Genomic DNA, 20,794 nt, shown 5'->3' with positions numbered 1-20,794 from the left:
CTACAAACAACAACCAAAAAAATCAGTTCATCATGGACCGTTAGGAAAGCCTTTGGAGACTGTTTTGGAAAAAAATGTAAAACACCCTCATTGAAATATGAAACATTAAATAGAGGGTAATTACACATATTCAGAGGTAAGAAAATTTTTCACCAGAAAACATTATTGATGACACTCCAATTTCTAACAGATGCCCTCTGTAACAATTAGGAACCAAATGAACAATTAATAACTAAATTAGACCACACGGTGGGTGCAGCTTTGTTTAATTCCCACAGTAAAAGGGACATATTGTTCAGAGAGGACCCGATTAACCGCGCCTCAAAGGCTGATACTGAGAGTGGATGATCGCACCTCGTTCAGGCGCAGGGTGGCCTGGCGTGAGTTAAGTCCATTGGGGGAACGATCACCAACAGGCAGCCTCTGCGGGAGGGGTGGCCAGACGGAGTCCCCAGCAGCTGTGGGAAATCAGGGCTGGTTCCGCGGAGCTAGGTGAGGAGCCGGCAGGGCAGGGTCCCTGTTCCAGGATTTGGACCTGGGGGTAGGTCAATCAAGAGTATATATAAGGTAAATGCAAAGCCACAGGGAGGTCAAATATGTGCAAATGATGAAATGCAGCCACCACCCAGGTGCCCACAGTATGGAGACCTGCAGAAGCCCACCTGTGTGGGCGCCAGTGGGGGCGAGGGGTGGCGAGCCTCTTTGGAGGGCGCCGCGGTCCGGGGAATGAAGTAGAAAGCGCCCGACCGCGGGATATGAAGCAATCCTAGGACAGAGTCCACGGACCTCAGGGGTCCCCTTACTGGGTCATTGTCATTGACGTAGGGGGTTAAATTTAATTTCCAACTATGTCGTAGAGTCTAACTGAAACATCACTATTACAGTTGTTTATTTCTGTGATCACAGTCGTTACTTTGGGTCTGTGTCACTCTTTTTATGGTAACTTTGCTTAGGAAGGACTTCAGTGGTTTTGGCTATTAGACCTTGAACAGACCTTTCCTGGGAGAGGGTTGGCTATTTTTCTGATGAAGAGATGAAGTCGCCCGCACAGGCAGACACACACGCAGGTGAGTCCAGGCTACCTCTGCCTCACAACTTGAAACGAGGAGCCTGCCGACTGGGGCAAGGCAGTCCCTCCATGGCCCTCTGGTCTCCGGCCTAGCTGCTGTTCCCTCTTTCCTCTCAGCCTCTTCACCCTCTGGTCCCTCCTGTCTTCTGCACCGGTTTCCCCCCAGTTGGATCCATGCTCTCCTCACAGCTCACGTGCTAGCCTTTGATCCACCTCGGGAAACCGGGAGAGTCACCTTCTCAGTAGTTACCCAGGTGCCTGCTCCTTACCCGGGCCAGGTGCCCCTGTCCTGCCCCCTCTCCCCTCCCCACCCCTCCCATCAGGTCAGGCCCCAGGCCCCCTTGTACCCCAGCACCCCCATTCCTTTCCTTCCCTCTCATTTCCAAACCTCCCCTGCTCTCTTCCTTTCGTCTGCCCATGTCAAACCCTCAGGTCCCCATGCTCCCTTACCTGGGTCTTCAGTCCAATGGCCTCGGAAGGTGCCGTGGAGAATACTGGACTACACGCAGAGACCGCTTCCCTGTCTTCCTCCTCCTGTTAGCCTGGGCTTTCCCTCTGGCTGCACCATTGAGAAGCTCGTTTTCCTGTCTGGGACGATGCTTGGCCATACCACCCCTGTTTCTGGGTGGGTGAGTCACGCTGGCTGGCAGGGCACATTCCACTTCCCTGAGGTTGAACTCTGGCTTGGGTCGGGATGGCTCCTGGAGAAGTCCCCGCTGCTCTAAGGTCCTGCGCTTGACTGAATTCTCTTGCACAGGACATTCCGACCCAGGACCTGTGATGCTGGAGTGACTCTCAGGCCCCTGTTGGGTTGATCCCAGGACTTTCCGCTCCGACCTGAGGCACCTCCGTTTCCTGCTTACAGACACACTCGCACTGCCTCTCTCCAACTCAGTCTCCTGGACGTAGAAGAGGACATACGCACGTTGTCGCAGGGCAGAAGAAGCGTCACAGGCAGTGACCTTCGCGTCATTCATTTTGAACCACTGGCCGTCGGCAGCTTTCACGAAACAGAAGTAATGTCCGCTGTGACAGGACCGCCCAGCGTGGACCAGCACGGCATAGAGCTCGTACACAAGGGGTCCTGAGTTCGGCTGAGACAGGTACGGCTGCAGGTCCAGGCGCTCAGGATAGTCCACGACCTTCTCCGTCTTCCTGCCTGTGAAATGCGAGAACCGTTTCAAGGCCAGGATAAGGACCTTGGAGGCAGTGTGCAAAGTCAAGGTCTTGGAAGCAGGCACCTTCTTGAGGCAAACGCTGCACTGATAGCAATTGTCACCGTCCAGCTTTTCGGGTGTCACCAGGAGCTCCAAGGCTTGGGTCACACTCCGAGCCCCCTGGATATCCAGGGCAACGTCCAGGTACGGGTCCAGGGTGTCAGACACGCTGTGGCAGCTGAGACACTGGATCTGAGATCTCCAGTACCCTCCGAATATCTGACGGATCAGGGTGGCGTCCGCGGAGGGCCCGGCCAGCTGCCCAAGCTCACGCAGACAGGCTTGCTGCATAGCGTCCATGGTGAACATGAGATACTCGTGGGCATCTTCTTGCTGGTGTGTGTGGAAGCCGGCAAGCAGCTCCTCCGGGGGCTGGATCGCGTCTCCGGGATGCAGGAGGGCCCGACTCACGTGAACTTGCATGGAACACAGGACGCAGGACGTCGGCTTCAGACAGGTCTCCGAGTGCCGCCGGGACAGCAGGTAGCGGGCCAGCGGCGGGGTGTGGGTCAGGCACTGCAGGGCCGCATTCACGTAGCATGTGTTCCCCAGGTTCCACAGCCCAGCTCCGACCCCATAGGGTGTCTTCCACGTCGGGCCGTTCTGGGTGGGAGCCAGCGCATCACGCAGGGCGCGCACTATCTGGGGCGGCGGCAGCGATGGGTTCTCCGAGCGGAGGCGTCCCGGGCGGGCTTCGGCTGCACCTGCGTTGGACCCAGCAGGGTTGAGTGTTGGAGAGACGTTGAGCTGAGACTCTTCTGCTCGGTCCAGAGATGCAGCCTCCATGCCTCCGGAGACAATCTTCATGAGGTTTGCCACCTGAAAGCTCCCGCTGCAGAGCGAAGCTTACAAGGCCTAGCAGGTCTTGCAATGAAGAGTGAGGCTGGCCCCTCTGCCCTTTTAAGGCCTGGCCCAAGGTCGACCCACCAATAAACTGCCCCCCCATGAATCACTAGGGTGTGGCCACGCCTCCATCCCCGGGAGGCAAAGGAACGCCTTTCAGATATCATTGACTTAAGGACCTCAAGAAGAGATTATCCCGAATTCAAGCACAACCTGGGATCCTAATACAGTTATTCTTATCAGGGAAAGAGAAAGAGATTTGAGACTTAGAACCCCGGCGAGGCTGGCCTTTGATGCCGGAGCTGGTGACTGGAGTTTGCTGTCCTGTGGCAGGGAACGTCAACAGCGACCAGCAGCGTGAGACCAGGATTCCCCCGGAAGTCTTCGGATGGAATGTGGCCCGACTGGCACCTTGGTTTGGACTTCCAGTGTCCGACTGTAAGGGGATAAATTTCTTCTAAGCCACCTTGTTCGTGGGAAACTAATGAAATCGATAAGATGTCCTCATTAAGATGTCCTGTAAGACATCTATTTTTCAAAATGATTGATCCAAGTGAAATCAGTTTTATTGTCGATCTGATCAGATTTTAGGTGAGAAGCAAATAATATAGACAAGCTTGAGCCATAAAGAAAAAATCCACAGCGAACCCCATAAACGTAGGTCACTCTGGAGAAATTCGGGTCTCCAACCCTTTGCTCCTGTAGTTACATCTGTAGTGACACACACACACTCTTTGACCGCAAGTGTGTCACAGCACCCGTTACACCCATTGGGCACCCCAGCATTACAGCAGCCACCACCTCCCGGCCGGCCTCCCGCCCTCCATGGCAGACCAGCCGGGGCCATCACAGGCCTGCGGAAGCCTTTCATAGGCCTGTCTGGAGACCTAGAAAATGCAGCAGTTGCTGGATCAGGAGGGTGGGTCTCTTTCTCCATGGCTTGCAATGCAGCATGAGCATTTCTTGGGTGGATGAGGGTACAGTGAAGATTTAGAGAGGCTCAGGGAGGGCCTCAGACAACTGTGCAGGTCTCTCTTGCAGGCCATAGTGGGTCCCGGGCTTTGAGCTATGGCAGAAAACTTGGAAGGTGCTTACACAGCTAGTAACACCTTTTCCATCCCTTTCAGGGTAGCACAAGCCATTCCGGGGCACCCACGGGGAATCAGAAATATTTGGTGCACTTGGATGCTTTTCTGTAGACTCGGCCACCCTAAGGGCACTCTCCACTGGGCTTCAGGCCTGCAGTGCTCGGTAGGTGCTTCAGGAGGGGGACAAGAGACATTCCAGAGGCCAGGCACAGGTGCGGGACCCAGAGTGCAGGGCAGAGCAGGGGCCTTGGGGGTGCCGGTCAGTCTGTAGGGAAGCGACAGCCCTGGGCTCCAGGACCTGCCACCCCCACCCTATCCCCGAATGCTGCACACTCTTCGTGAGCAGAGACTGAATTCAAAGCTATATAACAAGACCACTGAGCTCATCCTCAGTGAGAGGCAGAGTGATAAAAACAAGGACGAGGAACAGCTGGTTCTTCTGTGCTTTGTAAGCCCAATGGCTTTGCTGAGGAAAATGGTATGTGGAATTGATGTAGAAGAAGTTTCTACAGAACGGGGTGAGACTTAATAGTCTCCCTTAGAACAGAGGCTGGGATTTATTCGTCTGTATGTCTGCAATGTCGAACAGATAGCAAACTCACTATCACCATCGTCACCGTCATTCTCACTCTCCTCCGATTCTGCATCACTGCCATTAGTAATTAAACACTATGGCCCTGGCCGGTGTGGCTCCATTGGTCAGAACATCATCCCCTAAGCAAAAGGTTTCAGGTTCCATTCCCAGGTGGGATGCGTCCAGGAGTCAGCCAATCGATGTTCCTCCCTCTCCTTTCCTCTTTGTCTCTGGAAGCAATGGAAAAGTATCCTTTGGTGAGGATTTAAAAAAAAAGAAAAAAGATTTCTCCTAACATACACTTTCTCAACACCGTGCTCTTAAAAGATATAAAATAAATAAATAAGTACTATTGTTACTTCTATGTCCATCACCTACATATTACTGAGCCCTAAGGCCCTGTTTCTCACGGAAACAATTTTATTTCAGGTATATTAAAATTGCTTATGCCTCCCGGAATATACTTGGCCAGAAGCTTGAGATATTGGCCTGTTCCCCTTTCTGTGTCCAGTCCTTTCCTCAGCCACAGGCAGGAGGTCTGAGGGGGCTGCCGTAAGCCTTGTTAGAGAAGGAGGGTTATACCTCTCGTCTGTGTCTCTACCTCGAGTGCAAAGGGCACACTCAGTCTTCACTCAGGGTGAATCTCTCAGTGTAGGTTGTGTTTGGGAAGACCAGGGGTGGAGAGGCAACAAGCAGAGCCAGGGGTTGAAATAAAGCCATGGGGACAGGGGCAAGCCCCAAAGACCAGCAATACCAGGTGAGTTTTCTTAGCTCAGAGTAATCCTTACAAGTGGTCCCTACCACTTCTGTTTGAACCCACAGAGCTTCAGCGTGCCTCTCTCATGCCAGCCTCTTAGAACCACTAACTCCTGGAGGACAAAAGCAGAGGAGTCTGGGAGGTACAGAATGATTAAGAAAATGCCCACCTTCCATTACCCCTCTCCTATCAGTGGTGATGCAGAGGTGGTTCCAAACACCTGGAGAGCCTCTGACAGCGTGTCATATAAATCAGTTTTCGCTTGACCTGGTATGTGGTTGGCACAACCAGAAGAGGTCATTCGGGGGTCAGGCGACTGCACTGCCCGTTACTGACTTTGCCAAGGGGCCCCTTCTTAGTGTGTATTCCCGGGAACTGGGTCTTGTGTGTAGGATTCTCTCAAGCTCGCAGATGCTCTGAAATTATGGAAGGTGTTTACCCGAGACTTGGTTCAAAAGAGAATAAAATGGCAGCAAGTGACAATAGTCCTCGTGGGCGATGGTGTCCATAGAGACAGACGGACAGCTGATGGCTTCACTGCAGTGAGCAGCTCCCTAGGACCAGGGGAGTGTCTCTGTTTGGGCAATAAGGACATTTTGATTCCCCATTAAGGATGTCCAGGGACAGAGGGGTTCCCTAGGGGCAGAACGGCCTTCAAAGGAGAACAGAGAGTCCTTGTTATTTTGGATGCTCAGTTCTCCAGGATAATGGAACTGGCAGTTTTGCATGAAAATAATTGTCAAATGGGAACGAAAGTTCATGATATATTGGCACCAAAGTGGAAATTGATCAACAACAATCCTTCAGTTTCAGTTACAATGGAATAGTCAAGGGTGCTACGGCCATTGGCTTAGACAGGGACAGGACATTGTGTCTGTGAACCCTCTCCAGGCTCCAATAACTCCGGTCAAGTCCATTGCCCCCAAGCCTGTTCTGAGTCCCACGGGTCTAGATCAGGTTGTAAAAGGTGTCACACTGTTTATTACTTTGCTGGGCACATGTCTGTCTTCGCCACTAAAGTCTGACCTTCTGTCCCTCTCTGCTCCTCACCGGAGGTGTGGGTCACCTTTGAGTCTCAGATGATCCTCTGTTCAGGGATCGATAGTGCTTGAACACTGCCACATACATTGTTTGAAAATTTCCAATTCTTAGTGTAAAGAGTTTCCAACTTGAAGGTGGTCGCATGGAGCTGGGAGCACTGATTTTTAGAAACAGTCAGTACGCAGTGAAATCAATTTAGTTCTGCAAACATGGGCTTACATGATCTCCAACGCTGCTTCTAGCTCTAGTGTTTTAGTGTGCTAAGTGTTCTCATACATGTCAGTGTGAGCCTTAGACTTGGTGGCTGAGCAACTGACATGGTGTGTGTGTGTGTGTGTAAAGGGGGGATGCATGCGTTCATGCATGTGTTCATACATGCACACATATACAACATGAGAAGGTGGAACTTACAGGGAACCGTTGCAAGCATGGGAAATGTGGCCCAGCCCCCACTCAGAAAAGCCCGTGGGGAGCGAGGTTGGCGGGCAGAACCCTCGTCCATGGATAGGTTCTCCCGTGGGGAATCAGGCCTGCATTGTACCTTGACTGCTATGACACTTGCTCTTGCTAAAACTCCCTCACCCTGAATTGAGGCAGCAAATGTTTACTGAGTATCTTTGACTTCTTAAAACCTGAGCTAGACGTTCCAAGTATGGAGCAGAACCGGTTTGGACCATTTCTCCCTTTACATTGCAAATATCCTTCTTTGATGTATTTAGCGACGTCCTCTCCTTTGTTGTCTGTAAAAGATAACTACCCAAAACAACCCTAGGCATAGTAAATGAGGACCATCTTTGATGGAAGGGGCCTAGAAAAGCAATAAAAGCCTATCCAGGCAGGGGTAGGCTCTCTCTCTAGCCCTCTCGCCATCTCTCACTTAGACAGTGGCCAGCCGTCCCTTTTTCTCCACAGGATTTCTGTAGTCCGTGTGTATTGGTCTATTGTCGCCACAGCACAGGATCGTGCGGGCCAGGATCCGCATCAGGAACTGTTCCTTATTCCTTGTAATGTCCAATCCCCAAACTGTGAGTAAACCTTATAAGGAGGATAATGGCAATGAGGATTGACTAGTTTCACAGAGCAATTAATAGTGGGGGCTGAGGATGATGAGGACCTGAACTAGGTCAATGTCAGTGAGGACAGAGAGGGAAGGAAAGAATTACAACACGGTTTCTGAATATTGATGAACAACTCGTGTAGGTTTATGTAATGAGTGGATTGTGTGACTTACACGGGAACGTAAGCGTGCCTGAGTGAGCCATCTTTAACCCGAGTGTCCAAGTAAATGATAACAACATCGACCAACGTTAACTGAAGATCAGTTGGAGAAAGGGATGATTTGCAATCAAGGCAAATCGCTTTCGAAGTACCTTTCAGAAATCCACGTGGACAAGACCAGCAGCCTAATAAAGTTCAGCAAGAAGTGGGAGTTAGAAGTCAGTGTGGAATTTTTATCAGACCATCCCGCTCCAGGTGCCCAGAAACGTCACTGGGGATTGAGAACGCAGGGGATTTGATTACACTGAACGGGAAGGCTGAAAGGGCACAGGGGTGAACGACCACTGCACTCAGTCATCCGCTCTGGGCCCGGAGGAGGGGGAGGGGAAGGCCATGTTGGGGGGCTAGTGCTCAGATCGGCGCAGGCAGTGGCATGCAGCTCAGGGTCGGACCTGGGAGTCTGGAGCTCAGATCTCTGAGTGGGGTGCACCCCGGGAAGGATGCTTAAGATTCTAGGGAAGGCGTACTCTGTGCCACGGGATCAGACACGTGGGGGAGGCACCTGCGGCCAGGGCTCGAACTTTGGAGCAGGAAACGTGGACCAGGAGGGGCGTGGGCAGCCAGGGTGCCCGGCGAAGCAAATCAGAGCCCTGCTGGTCCTCCTACTACCGAGGAGAGACAGTCTGCGCGGCGCCGGTTTCTGAGCATGCTCGGGAGTCCACCGCAAACGCAGAGGAAGTGGAGCCTGGAGCCAACCCCTGCTGCCATTGGAGCGCAGACCACCGGAACCGGAAGTGGAAACGGCTGCCCAGCCTCCTCGTCTTAATTTCCTCCTTACTGCGCCTGCCTGGCTTCCAAGTCCCCGAGAGGAAGGTACCTGACCGGGAGCTCTGGCAAATGCAGTGTGCGGGTCCGCGCGCAAGGTCGCAGAGTGGACTGCGGACGGGGGCTTGGAGCCAGAAAGGCTGGAAAATCGGTACTCGTGCCGCTGGGGGAAGGGGGGTTGGAACTCCGGGAGTGGGAGGAGGGAACAGAGCAGTCTGAGAGTGAGCGAGGAGGAAGACAGGCATCTAGGAGACTTAGGTCCTAGCGTGCAAAAGAGGGAGAAAGGAAGGAGACGGATCGCCCTGCCGCGCTTCTCAGAAAGAGCCGAGAGGGCCGATACTCCCCACCCTACCCCAACCCCCGCCACCCCAGATCACTGGGGTTGGTCCTGGAATCGTCCTCAAGAGACCAGTGACGAGGCCGTGCCTAAGCGGTCCCTGGTCTCTTTACTGAGACAGATTCCAGGAGCGTGATGCAGGCAGAAGACATTTCTGTGAAGCGATTACGGTCCAAAACCAGTGGGGACAGAAAATGCATACGACATTCCAAGTCGTTTGGCAGTGAAAGACAGAGGAAGGAAGGAAGGGAAGGGAAGGGAAAAGGCTTAAATACATTTAGATTCTCAAAGGCCATTTCTTTTGCCCGAGTCCATTGATGAGGAATTTGTGGCCAACGCACAGAACCTGGGCTCGTTTTCTGATTGCAGCACTTATTGCAGCTGCGCATCTCGCATAATTTTCAGAAAAAAAGTATTCAGCACCAGGACGATAGGTCGCAATATCAAACATTTTAGAAACATTTTTATTTATTTTTAAACCATTTACCAGGATTTTGTGTTTTAGTTTTTTTCTTTATTACGTACGTGTCTACGGGAAGCAAGCCTGATTGACTAGGGAAGGAAATTCTCTAGGGCAGAGCTGGGGGGGTGTTTCTCTTGGGTTCTGGAGAGTGGTTGAGTATAAACCGTCTATAATGAAAGTGGCCTGTGGAAGGTATTTTCCTCTGCCTGAAAGACATTTTGCTCTGGACTCCAAATCCTGGCAAAGCAGGGCAAAGGCTAGCCTCAGTTTGCCATCACCATTGAGCAGAATGTCACAGGACCACAGGGGCTTGGGGAGGCCTGCAGGGTTTTGCTTTGTTATATATTGGCCCTTGTTGTCTGTCCACATCTAGCCCACTCTTTCCTGGACATGCTGAGCACCCAGACCAGAAAGCACACAGATGTAAGTGAGCCGGTAACTGTAGGATCTCCCTGAGCCAGAGTCTCCTCATCTGCAATGAGGGGTCACTGATAGGCCTTACCTGACAATTCTCACTGTGGTGGCCAGAAGGAGGATGCTACCCCACCTACGGCCAGCTTGAGTTTGGGTGTGGGCCAGTTTCTTTGTGGAACTTGACATTCTAGATCAGACTTGGAAATATTCTCAATAATTCCTGTTGATGAAGGGGAGGAGGAGGAGTATGTGACAGGGTGATGCTGAGGCAGCCACAGTGAGTGTCCAGCAGATGGACGGTCCGTTTTCTGCACAGTTCAGTCTCCCTGGATTACAGGCACCAGACTCTCAGAAGAGAAGGCCCAAACTCACACGTGTGTTTGAAGCCAGGACTATAACTTTACAGTTCAAGTGGGCCATAGTCCTCCCTTTCCAATCTACCTATTTAACCTATTAATTCACTATCTCACTTTCTCAATAAATAATCAATAGGCCCCATAGCAGGCACTGTGGGTGCGCAGGTGACAAGATGAAGCGCCTTCCCTCCAGAAGCTCCCATCCTGGTGATGGCATTTCCCTGTAGCCTCGAGAACTGCACTGACCGCTTCGGAGAATCCAGAACCTGGAGGTCCAAGAACAAAGATCCAGAGAGGCTCAGTGCATGGAGGTCACAGCCGCCAGAGCCTCCCCACCCTTTTCATTTTTGTGGCCACAGTGTGTAGTGTTTACTTTTTCATCCTCTTTTTGCAGCAAAATGGTGTCAGTTCAGCTCTGCAGCCCCCAATCTTTACTTCAAAGGAAAGGCATTCCACCTCACAGCGGCCATCCATCTTTTCACAACGTATTTGCCTTTGAATTCCTCCCCTGGCTGAGTGGAGAAAGCAAGTACTCTTCAGTTATCCAGCAATTAATTGCCAAAAGACCAAGTCATATCACCCAGACCAAATGCATAATCCCCCCGTTATGAATCTCCTGGAGGCAGAGTATAAGTCTCAAAGAAGCAGACGTCACCTGAGCAGCTATGCCCTGACTTGATGTTCACTCAGGAAAACCAAACAACAACTGAAAAGAGTTCCCTTTCTCACAATCATTTCTAATACACAGGAAATAGAATGTTCCTTCCTAGGAGGGAAATAATATACTTTCTCGTTTAAATAAACAATTCTTTCCAATAAATGGTTTCTTTTAACATCTGCAAATTCATAGTCCCTGATATGTAGCAAAAGGTAAAGCCCGTGCCGTTTACACTGCAGGCTGGCCAATGATGAGCAGTGTGCGTTGGCATGTGGTTGTGGAGTTTCACAGCTTGGGGTCCACAGACAGAAGGAATGTGGTACTGAGGTTACCCTCCCAAGGAGTAATGTTTACTATGTTCGTTCTTGGAAAGAGAAATTGGGGAGGGAAAGGTGCGTATTAGCTGTTATATACCTGAGGCATCACCACGCTGAAGGGACATTAAGCTCATTCATGTCCAAGTCAGGACTCAGATCAAAGGAAAGAAATTGTGAAGACTTAGATTTCTACCCAAAGTAAGGAGAAAAGATTTAAACAATCCAAAGTCGAACCTGGGGTATTGTGAGTTATAGATCATTAAAATGTATCAGGCATCTGCGCAGTTGCCTGACACGAGACATGCATGAGGTGACTTGGGGCAGATGATGAGAACAATAGTGACAAGCACAGTGAAAACAAGACCTAATGACAGTTAATTCCATCAGAGCACAGAGCACGTGCCTGGCACTGTTTCAGCAGTTCACATAAACAGAGAGGTTGTCAGACTGTCCCCAAGCAGTTGTCTTTCCCTTTACACTTTTGGTAATAGGTCCTGTGCGCTTTGGCTGGGCTCGTGGATACTTAGCTGAAGACATCAGTGCCTGTCTCTCCGTTTCTGTATGGACCAATGATGTACAAGTGAAAAGATGTGAGCTGCTTTTCTGTGGTCTTTTTCATCATGTTCTTTACTTACCTTTTAGCTTCTCCTGTAGAGCATCTTTAAAAGCAGACAAACAGTCACACATTTAGGATGGCGAAGTTGGCCTTCCTCCCTAGGGCCAACTTGACTTGAAGGACACAGCTTCGTCAGCTTGCCTATTTTTGGACTTTGACGTGAGAGGGAAATAAACTCTTTTTTTCAGCCACTCTACCTTGTTAAGACCAGTTGGCCTCTAATTAATATAACAAGTGTATTAACCTTACAAACAACCCTATTGCCCTTACCATTTATAGAAGGGAGATTGTGGGACAGAGTCATACAGCTTATGAGGACTGCGAGTGAGATCGACCTCAAATACCTTGGCCTAATAGTTTGTTTGTATTACGTTGTATGTTGATCATTAAACTCACTTCCGCCTCTGAGAGTCTCTGGTCACTGCGGTGGTGGCCGTGGTCCTGCTCTGTGCCACTGTCCTTACTGCAGGCACTCAAATGTGTCTCAGCTGAGTGAGGGGTAGGGAGCTCTTGGGGACCTGTGTCCTGATGAAAAGGGTTGGAGAGGACAGTGCTTCCCCTCCCTGGACCCAGTCTGTGACCTCCAAGGAAAGAGACTGCAGAAGAAGCTAAGTGACTTGATTCTACAAGTGAGACTTGGAAATGCGAGGGCATCACTCTCAGCTCCCGTCTTCCTTCTCTCCTGGCTGCTTGCAAAATTGCGATGCTAATACCACCACCCAGGAAGCCCTTCCCAACCCCCCAGTGAGGACCCCGCTTCCACATCACAGCTTCTCTCTGACCTTGGCATCATATATGGCACTTACAAGAACCGTTCAGTGTTACAGTCCTTGTGCATCTTCCCGTCCTGTACATTCACTTTCTACATTTTAAATGTATCAACAGTTTTAAATGTTTCTACAGTTTGAATGCCTATTTACTATTACCCATTTCTGACCAACACAGAAATAATAGACCAATAAAATTCAAGCAAATTAAGGGCAAAAGCCATGCTCTACTTCCATTTTTATTTCCATTTTACCTGTCTTTGTTATGGTTCCCAGTACAGCTTCCCATAAGTGGTAGGCACACATTCAGTATCTATTGGTTTGTTAGGCCTCCTGAGACCCAAATGCGCAGTAAATAAGTGTAGATAGAAATCCGGGAACCACGGAGAGTCCTGTAGGGAGCGGCTTTGTAACAGGAGTGAAGGACAGTTGAGCAGGGCAGGACAGAAAATGTTCTCAGGGTTGGATTCCAGGTCTTACGGAACAGACAGAGACCATTGCAAAGGTCTCTAGAACTTAAAAGCAAACTAATCAAGATGTTAGTGCATTAAATGATGTAATTTTCCATGGGTGTGTGAGAGCTAGAAAGAAAGCCCAAAATACTCTAAGATTAGGAGCTTCAGACAAATTAGTGAGACATGGTTAAAATAGACTGTTAAGAACCTACTGCCATAAGTTCCTTGAAGCTACAAAGGCCGTAGTTCCTTAAGTTGCCAAGTGTGTTTGGAATTTGCCTCCGAGAGCTTCTCTCCGTTTGCAGCAATCACTTTGGCAGACACTGGAGCTGGGTGGAAGGATGCAGAGGAGGAAAGGGCCCTGAACGGAAAGGAGTCTGAACACTTTGCAGAGCTTTCGGGGCAATTAACTAGATTCTCTCTGGTTAGAGACTGTCTGGGCCCGTGTGGTCCCATCGTGCTGAGTCTGACCTCAGGGAAGGATTTCCAGTAACTGGTCCCTCATGGGTCCTTTTTAAAATAAGGGGTAAGACGTGCACTTTTCTAAAAGCCGCACTTTCTTCTAAAAAGACAGATCCTGAACAGTCTGTCATTCTTACATTTATAAGAATTTCCTCCTTACCTGAGAAGATCTGAGCAAGAAGAAGGAGGCCAGCAATGGTTAAGGGGAAGATTCTCATGGCGCCAGGCGTCAGTGGAGAGAGGGCGAGGGAGGTGCTGGCACTGGAACTCAGCTCTTTGAACAAGAAAGTTGATTAAAACAACTTCCACAGCTCCGCAGGGGTGAGAAGTAACTTGGGCTTGTAGTGTTTATTAAGAATCAACTATGCTCCATGCCCCATTAAATACTGCGTGGGCTGGCGAATCGGATTTGACCTGCTAGCACTAATGGGCGAGAACGGCAGAGAACACTGTCTTCCTGCCTGGAATACTCCAGTCTGCATCTCTGCCTGGACGTCCCCTATTTTGTCTTCAAGCCCCAACTCAAGTACCACTACCTCTATAAAATCTATAACCACTGCTTCTTTTCTTCTTACCTAGGATTTCACACACAACTTACCCTCTTATAAAATTCACAGAGCAGTTACTAATCGGTGCTGGGAGTAATTACTGTTTAGAAAGTGGCCAATGCTGGGCCACTGGCTTACCTGCACCCCTCTCAAGCTGCTGGGGCAGGAACACTGCCCCCTCCTGGCGGAGGATGGAAATGACAGTGGGGTTGGCCAGGTGCCATATGAGACACACACACTGTAGCAAAGACAAAAGAGCCTTCTTTGGGCCTGAAACAGGGAAAAATATTTCCACACAAGCTGATAATCTTGGTCGAGGCTGTGTGAGCTCTTCCCTGTCCATAAGGAAGTGTCCCAAGTCACAAACCGATTCTTGAGTAGCTAACTAGAGGTCAAAGGGCTGCACCCATGAGAAAGCCCTTCCCACCTAAAATACTGCAAGAAAACATTATTAACACCTGTCTGCCTAAACAGTCAACAGCTTCCATAAAAATGGAAAAGTTCCTTCAAAACTTCAACTTACCAAAATTGACACATGAATTAGCAGAAAATTTGAATATCTCTTTATCTTTTTAAGAAATGGAATTTTTATTAATAAGAGGATGGCTTCTGCTTAGGATGTACAAAGATGGAAAGAATGCATTCCCACATCAACCCAACACACACCAAAATGCAGGGTGGGCTGCAAATACTTAGTTTCTGGAACTCACCAGAAAGCTGAGCCACCGCTGGCTTACCCTCCTCATGTCTAAGATTAAGGGGGAAGCTCCAAGAAAAATAAGACATGAGCACTCACTTGCCTGAGGTAAATTCCACCAGACACTGGTGAAACGATTCAGGTAAGTCTGTGAGGAATTGCTGAGAGCAAGAGTAAACTAGAAAGAGAACATGGAACACCTTTGACATCCAAGTTCTTTCTCACGGACCTCACCCGGTGCTCACACAAAACATAACAGACTGAACAGATCACCTGAAAAAAACACCCCCCTCCGTGTAGGCTGGGGTGAGGGGAACAGTAAGTAGCCACAGTGAGACAGGCACAAAATTCTGCCAGAATCCTTTTCCCATATTGGAAAAAATAGCCTTACCATTCAGTGGGAAGGAACCAATGCTCTTTCCTAGTGCTTTAAGGGCAAACGTGCAGACCCTGTAAAAAAAAAAGAAACAAAATCAGGCTGGGGAAAGGAGATTTAAAACCACCACCACCACCAGACCTCCGTCACTGGCCAAAGGAAAGGCGCACAGAGGGGGTCCGTGACCACTGGGTGTGAGGGGGATCACTGGGAAGGGGTGAAGCAAACTTCTCATCCGAAAAAACATGCCAGCCAGAAGAAAATGGAGTAGCATTTTCAGAATTCATCAGAGAAGCCATCTGATGCTCGGTTTCTCACGGTAAGACGTGTTCTCTTACACTAGTTCATTCTCCTGTTCGAGGTCTATTCAGACTTTTTGTTTTGCTTATTCTTCAGTCAGTGTTGGTATTTATGTTGAAGGGACCAACATTTGCCATCTCGGAGTTGCTTTTTTAATATGCTGGTTTTGAGCTGTTTATGACGAAACAGACTCAGAAAGAACTTTTGACCCTCCCCGCTTTCCTGCCCAAGAGATTCAGACAGAAAAACCTGCTGCAGGAAGGGAATCTTAAGACATCTTGTCTAAGTTGAAATAAGTGTGGTAAGCAAGAATTGTCAGGTAGGGGCCTTTTGGCTACATCCTCCCAGTGTCCCATTGCTTTCTTGCCGTTTTGTTCCCTTGCTCTTCAACTACCTGTCAGTCACCCACTCTCACCCCTGAAATCTGACACTCTCTTGCCGCCTTTTCTCCTTCCTCCGAATTGCTTTTACTCAGCGTTGCCTCACTGCCTTTGGAATTTTCATGGACACATATTAAAATTTTGATTTTCTCCTGTTAATTGGCCTCTGCTAGTCTGATTATTAGCCCAGCCAGAAGAGATTAGAAGGTGGGTGGAAAAGTAGTCATATTTTCTAGGCCCCCCATATGTTTTCCTAGAACTATCTGCATTTCCTCTAAGTTATATAAAATGCCACCATTCCCTTGTTTGTAGCAATCCCTTGTGATACTTTTTATTTCTGTGAGGTCAGTAGTAATGGTCTCTCATTTCTGGTTTCAGTCATTCGAGTGTTCTCTCTCTTTTTTCCTTGGTCAGTCTAGCTACAGGTGTGTCTATCGTGTTCATCATTTAAAAAAAAAGGAAAAGGCTTTGGGTTTTGGTGATTTTCTTTATTGTTTTTTAGTCTCCACTTCATTTATTTCCACTCTATTCTTTATTATGTCCTTCAGACTGAGCGATCCAGTCTGGGTCGCGGCTCAGAGGACTGGTACTTTGGACCTTTGTTGTATGAAGCTTCACATTGCTTTTCCTAAGGAAAAACGTACACAGTCAACCCTTCAGGTACATTCCATGCTGAACGTGTTGAAGTGGCTCCGATGTTTTCATTCACTGGCACACAAAAGACAAAGGTGGGCATGGCATTAACTGAGGTGGTGCGAGTTGTTTTATAAGTGCATCACAAGTGCCACAATCAGGACATGACCATCTGTCGGTCCACCAAGCAGTGTGTGGAAAAAGCCGTTTATTGTGCCCCGCGGAATCATCACTCCCCATCACCGATGTGCTCCTGTTTTGTGAGAACCATTACACGCGGGTAGACACACTCTGCGTGGCAGTGTGGTGTGCATCCTTCGCTGGCTCGGCTATGACCTTGAGGAAACACCTTGGGGTCTCAATACTTCCAACGTAGATAGAAATACAATACACTTCTTACAGTGATCATGTGTCATGTGAGGAGTGTGTGGGAACTTTCATCACTCATCAGACATGCTCCAAATATTGTAGATCGTGGTAGTGTCTGACTGAAACTCTGGAGACATGCACGTCCCCAGGCTGTTAGGTAACCATGCATGTCTGGGGTTTTTCACGATCATCTTTAAAAATAAGCAAAGACACATAACAAGGGGAAAGAGGAAGGAGAAGGACCCTGACACTCATGCATTGGGTGGCTTTGTTAAGCCACAGAACTTCTCTTCACCTTCTTCGAATTACCAGTCCTGCTTCCGGGGCTGAGGTCTGGCTCAGTCGATCCTCCGGCGGCAGCAGAAGAAGTTCAGCTTGCAGACGCCAACCACCTTCTCGTCCTCCGTGCACATCCGTCTGCACTTGCCCCGGCCCAGTCTGCATGACTCACAAGCCGCAAACTCACCTGCACCGAGAAAGAACTGCTCCTGTGCCTTTCCTGGGGCTCTGGGAATGGGGACAAGGCCAGGGGCCACCAAGGGGAGGGGGTGTAGTTAGGATGCAAGAGCGTGTTTTCAAGAACTAGCCTAGATTTTTCAAAGAGCTCTGCTGTTTTCAAAAAGGAGTTGGAGACAGTTCATTTTCCAGCAAGAGTCAGGTAGCACCCCTGTTCTCCTTGTGTTTCTCAGGCTGCCTGGTCAAAGGGCCACCACCGGCATTGCAGAGATTACAGAACCTCACAGTACAGATGTCGTGTTGGAACTTACTGTGCTCCCTGGGGACTACCTTGTTTGTCCCTTTGTGAAGTTCACTGTCAGAGTCAAAGCCATTCCCCCACCTCTGCTCTAGCAAGCCCAGACTCACATCAGCCCCTCTTCTCCTCCATGCTGTGCACTCACCACAACTGGGACAAAAATTCCGGTGGCCTCTGAAACAAAGTCCCTGTGACTTTGCCTCTAGCCTACTTTGGAAACGAGGAAAGACAAAAACTAAACTTCTACTGAAGACGCCCTTCTGCCAACCACAGATGCCACCAAAAGTCTCCTGATGACACTAGAAAGAACCAGTGTCTCTTCTCTACCCTGTACCTTCTCTGCAATACAATTCTGAGGCTCCAGGGGCCCTCCACTCAATAGCCAAATCTCAGACTCCTCAATTCCTTGTTTACATCTAGCTCCTACTTTTATGATTTTTCTACTGCTAAATGTCCATGTCCTTCCTCACCTGGGATCTTCTGTAGTACCTGCCATGCAGTCCCTGCTTCTGTAAGCTCCACCTCTCTTCACCTAGATTTGCTGAAGGCTGTGCTTTGGGGCCTCAGCCTGTCTTCCTGCGAGAGGCAGGAGAGAATCAGCATTTTCAGCCTTAGATGCAGGTAAGACATGAAATGATGTGGTGTTCCAATCTGGTCTACTCTGCAATACCAGGAATTATCTCTTCAAGGCCATGGGCAGCAGCACAAGAACACCCACTCTTCCCCTATCAGCCTGATAACCCTCTCTGGAGATGTTTATATGCAGGTGGTACCCAGTGGGTTGGGCGAAATGATTCTGAATGACAGCGTCTGCGCTTGTCAGGGAGTGTGTGGTCCGAGTGTTACATCCTGTGCTGCACGGTGTGTTGAGAACTCTGTGTGCTGCCTGTGCTTGGGAGTAGTGTCGGCGCCCTTCTACCTGGCTGAGAATCACACTATTAAAACTGAGGACTCTGATGTCTTCAGTCAGAAGCCTGGCTTAGCACTCATTATTTGTAACCCCTGGGCAAAGTTACTTACTAGCTCACCTACTTCCCTGTTTCATTATCTGCAAAATGGGCAGTTATAACAGTACCTACCTCCTAGGGAAGTTGTGAAGATTAAATGAGATAATCCACATCGAGTTGTTAATAGACTGCCAGGTGCATAGTGAGAACACTCAGCGACTAGTATCAGCCTTAATTTTTCTCACTCTGAAATTCTGTCTGAACACTTTTCAATTCTGTTTGCAGTTCCTGAATAACATTATTTTTTTCATTTTGTTTATAATATGCTTTATTCCTGTATGAGTCCACCAAAAAACACAAACAAAAACGCATGGGCTCTCCATTAAGAACAGCCATTCTCTAAGAGGGGGAGTTTTCACTGAATGGTTCTAGAACACTCCTTTGTTGGACCTTCTTAGACCAGTAACATGCATTTGTTTCATGCTTCACTGGATTTGGGAAGGAGCCTGTAAGAGGTGGACAAGCAGGTCCCCAGGTCAATGCTCATCAGTCAGTCCAAGCTTAATCCTGTGACCTGGGTTTAGAGGTCGCCATGAGCTAATGAGAGGAGCCAACAGGTCCAAATCTCTGTGGCCAAGATTAAAATCCAGTCACACAGAGATTTCCCTGGGAAATAGAAAATCCAAGTAGGATGCTGGGAATAGGAGGAAGAAAAGTCAAGCCTTAGCGAAGTTCAGGCAGTTCTATCTTCACTGCTATCTCCATCGCTCGCTTGTCTCTGGAAGTGAGAGGGAGCTGACTGGCCAGAGTCCCTAAAGGAAAATCAGAACACGCAGGACTGAACTTACCTCCTGGGAAGGGCTGGGAATATTCGAGTCCTGCCGGGCACCCTAAATCAGAACAAAGCACATTTTGGAAATCAAGATCAATGCAGGGAATAGCACTGTATAAAACAGTATCCCCAATCCCACAGAGCTTCTGTCAGGGAGAGCCCGCATAGGGCTTGCAGATTGATTCTACTCCTGGTAAGCAGGGAGAAGTGTTTTTTTAAAAAAAGGAATAGCTGTTTGCTCTTAGAAAATTCCACAGCAAGTTCAAGACTTTCCCATGCAAAGCACAGCAGGGAGCTGACCATTCCTCTCAGTTTTAGGGTGGCACAGAGAAGAATCATCAAACCTTATGCTCTGCCATCAAATTCCCACCCATTCCCATTTACCTGGTGGACATTGAACCAACATGAAGAAAAAGACAAAGACAAAATACAACAGCTTCCTGTGCGGGGCCATGGCTGACAAAGACTCTTCAGAACAAGGGCGCAGGGCCTCTTTGAGAGGACAAGCAGCTCACTTATATTTGACAGCAATGTGGTCTGCTCCTGGTCAGTGAAGTGAATCAACAAAGAGAGCACACTTACATGCTCCATTTCCCAAGTTCAAGGGCAGTCATGATGGATAATAGCCCTCGGCCTCCCTCAAGCCTTACATTGTGGGGGACCTGCCTGGGGGAGTGGAAGGGACACCAGGCCAGGAGTTGGAAGACCAGGGCACATGAAGCAGTGCCCTGCTCTCCAGGAAGTAGGAGTGTCACCCTCCTTTACTGACGGAGAGCCCACTGCCTCTCCAGACTGCTGTTCGACTCTACTGTGATGACGAGACAAACGTGGTCAGAACATCTGGAGGGCAGAGAGGGAGGCCTGGCCCGAGCCCGGCAAGGTGAACTGTGCCTGTCCCACCTTTCGTTTCTACTGCTTGTACCTGTCCCACAGAGAAAGGAGGGAAAGCAACCAAGGTAGCCTGAGTCCCTGAGCCTGTAGCAACATCACGCACGATCACCACATCCTTCATGTTCACTAAGAACATGGTATCAGAAGCCGTAGTCACGTCACTGTACCCCCAAATCAGTCCCATCCCGTTGCCCATGCCTGCACAATGCTCCGTCCTTCGTTTCTGGAATAAAAAACAGGGTGATTTACAAATGTAGACTTGGACATCAGACAGATTGACTTTTTAATTACCTGACTTTGAACAAGTCACTTAATTTTTTTGAACCTCACTTTCCTCACCCTTAAAATGAGGATGTAAAAATGATACCTCCTTCATAGGATATGGGAGGGAATTATCTGAGATCACGTGATGTGCTTATCAGAGTGCCTGGCTGTTTCGACTAGGACTCCACTCACTTTTCTCTCTATCCAGCATGGAGCCCAACTGCTCTGTAAACTGCTTTGCAGGTCCACTAATTCCTGAGGAAGCTTTTCTGGAGTAGAGAAATCAACGGAGCCGATCGCTGGGTTTGCTTCGCTGCTTTGCCAGA

The 20,794-nt window shown here is 49.1% G+C and overlaps 2 protein-coding genes across 2 annotated transcripts; both read right to left on the bottom strand.

Moving 5' to 3' along the window:
• Positions 1-321: 321 nt before the first annotated feature.
• Positions 322-3,072, bottom strand: LOC128779864 (ubiquitin carboxyl-terminal hydrolase 17-like protein 6). The gene is made up of 3 exons (XM_053916700.1): positions 1,680-3,072; positions 663-766; positions 322-423 (listed from the first exon to the last, which is right to left on the bottom strand). The coding sequence occupies exons 1-3, from the start codon at positions 3,070-3,072 to the stop codon at positions 322-324; spliced, it is 1,599 nt and encodes a 532-aa protein (XP_053772675.1).
• A 14,046-nt stretch (positions 3,073-17,118) lies between these two features.
• Positions 17,119-19,767, bottom strand: LOC128779863 (beta-defensin 105-like). Its single transcript, XM_053916699.1, has 3 exons — positions 19,698-19,767; positions 19,330-19,371; positions 17,119-17,246 (listed from the first exon to the last, which is right to left on the bottom strand). Exons 1-3 carry the CDS (start codon positions 19,765-19,767, stop codon positions 17,119-17,121), a joined length of 240 nt encoding a protein of 79 aa, XP_053772674.1.
• Positions 19,768-20,794: the final 1,027 nt, after the last annotated feature.

The sequence above is a fragment of the Desmodus rotundus genome, chromosome 13, assembly GCF_022682495.2.
Source record: "Desmodus rotundus isolate HL8 chromosome 13, HLdesRot8A.1, whole genome shotgun sequence".
In the NCBI taxonomy this organism is placed as follows: Eukaryota; Metazoa; Chordata; class Mammalia; order Chiroptera; family Phyllostomidae; genus Desmodus; species Desmodus rotundus.
Note: the sequence above shows the minus strand (reverse complement) of the source record. Positions and strands in the feature narration are given on the sequence as shown.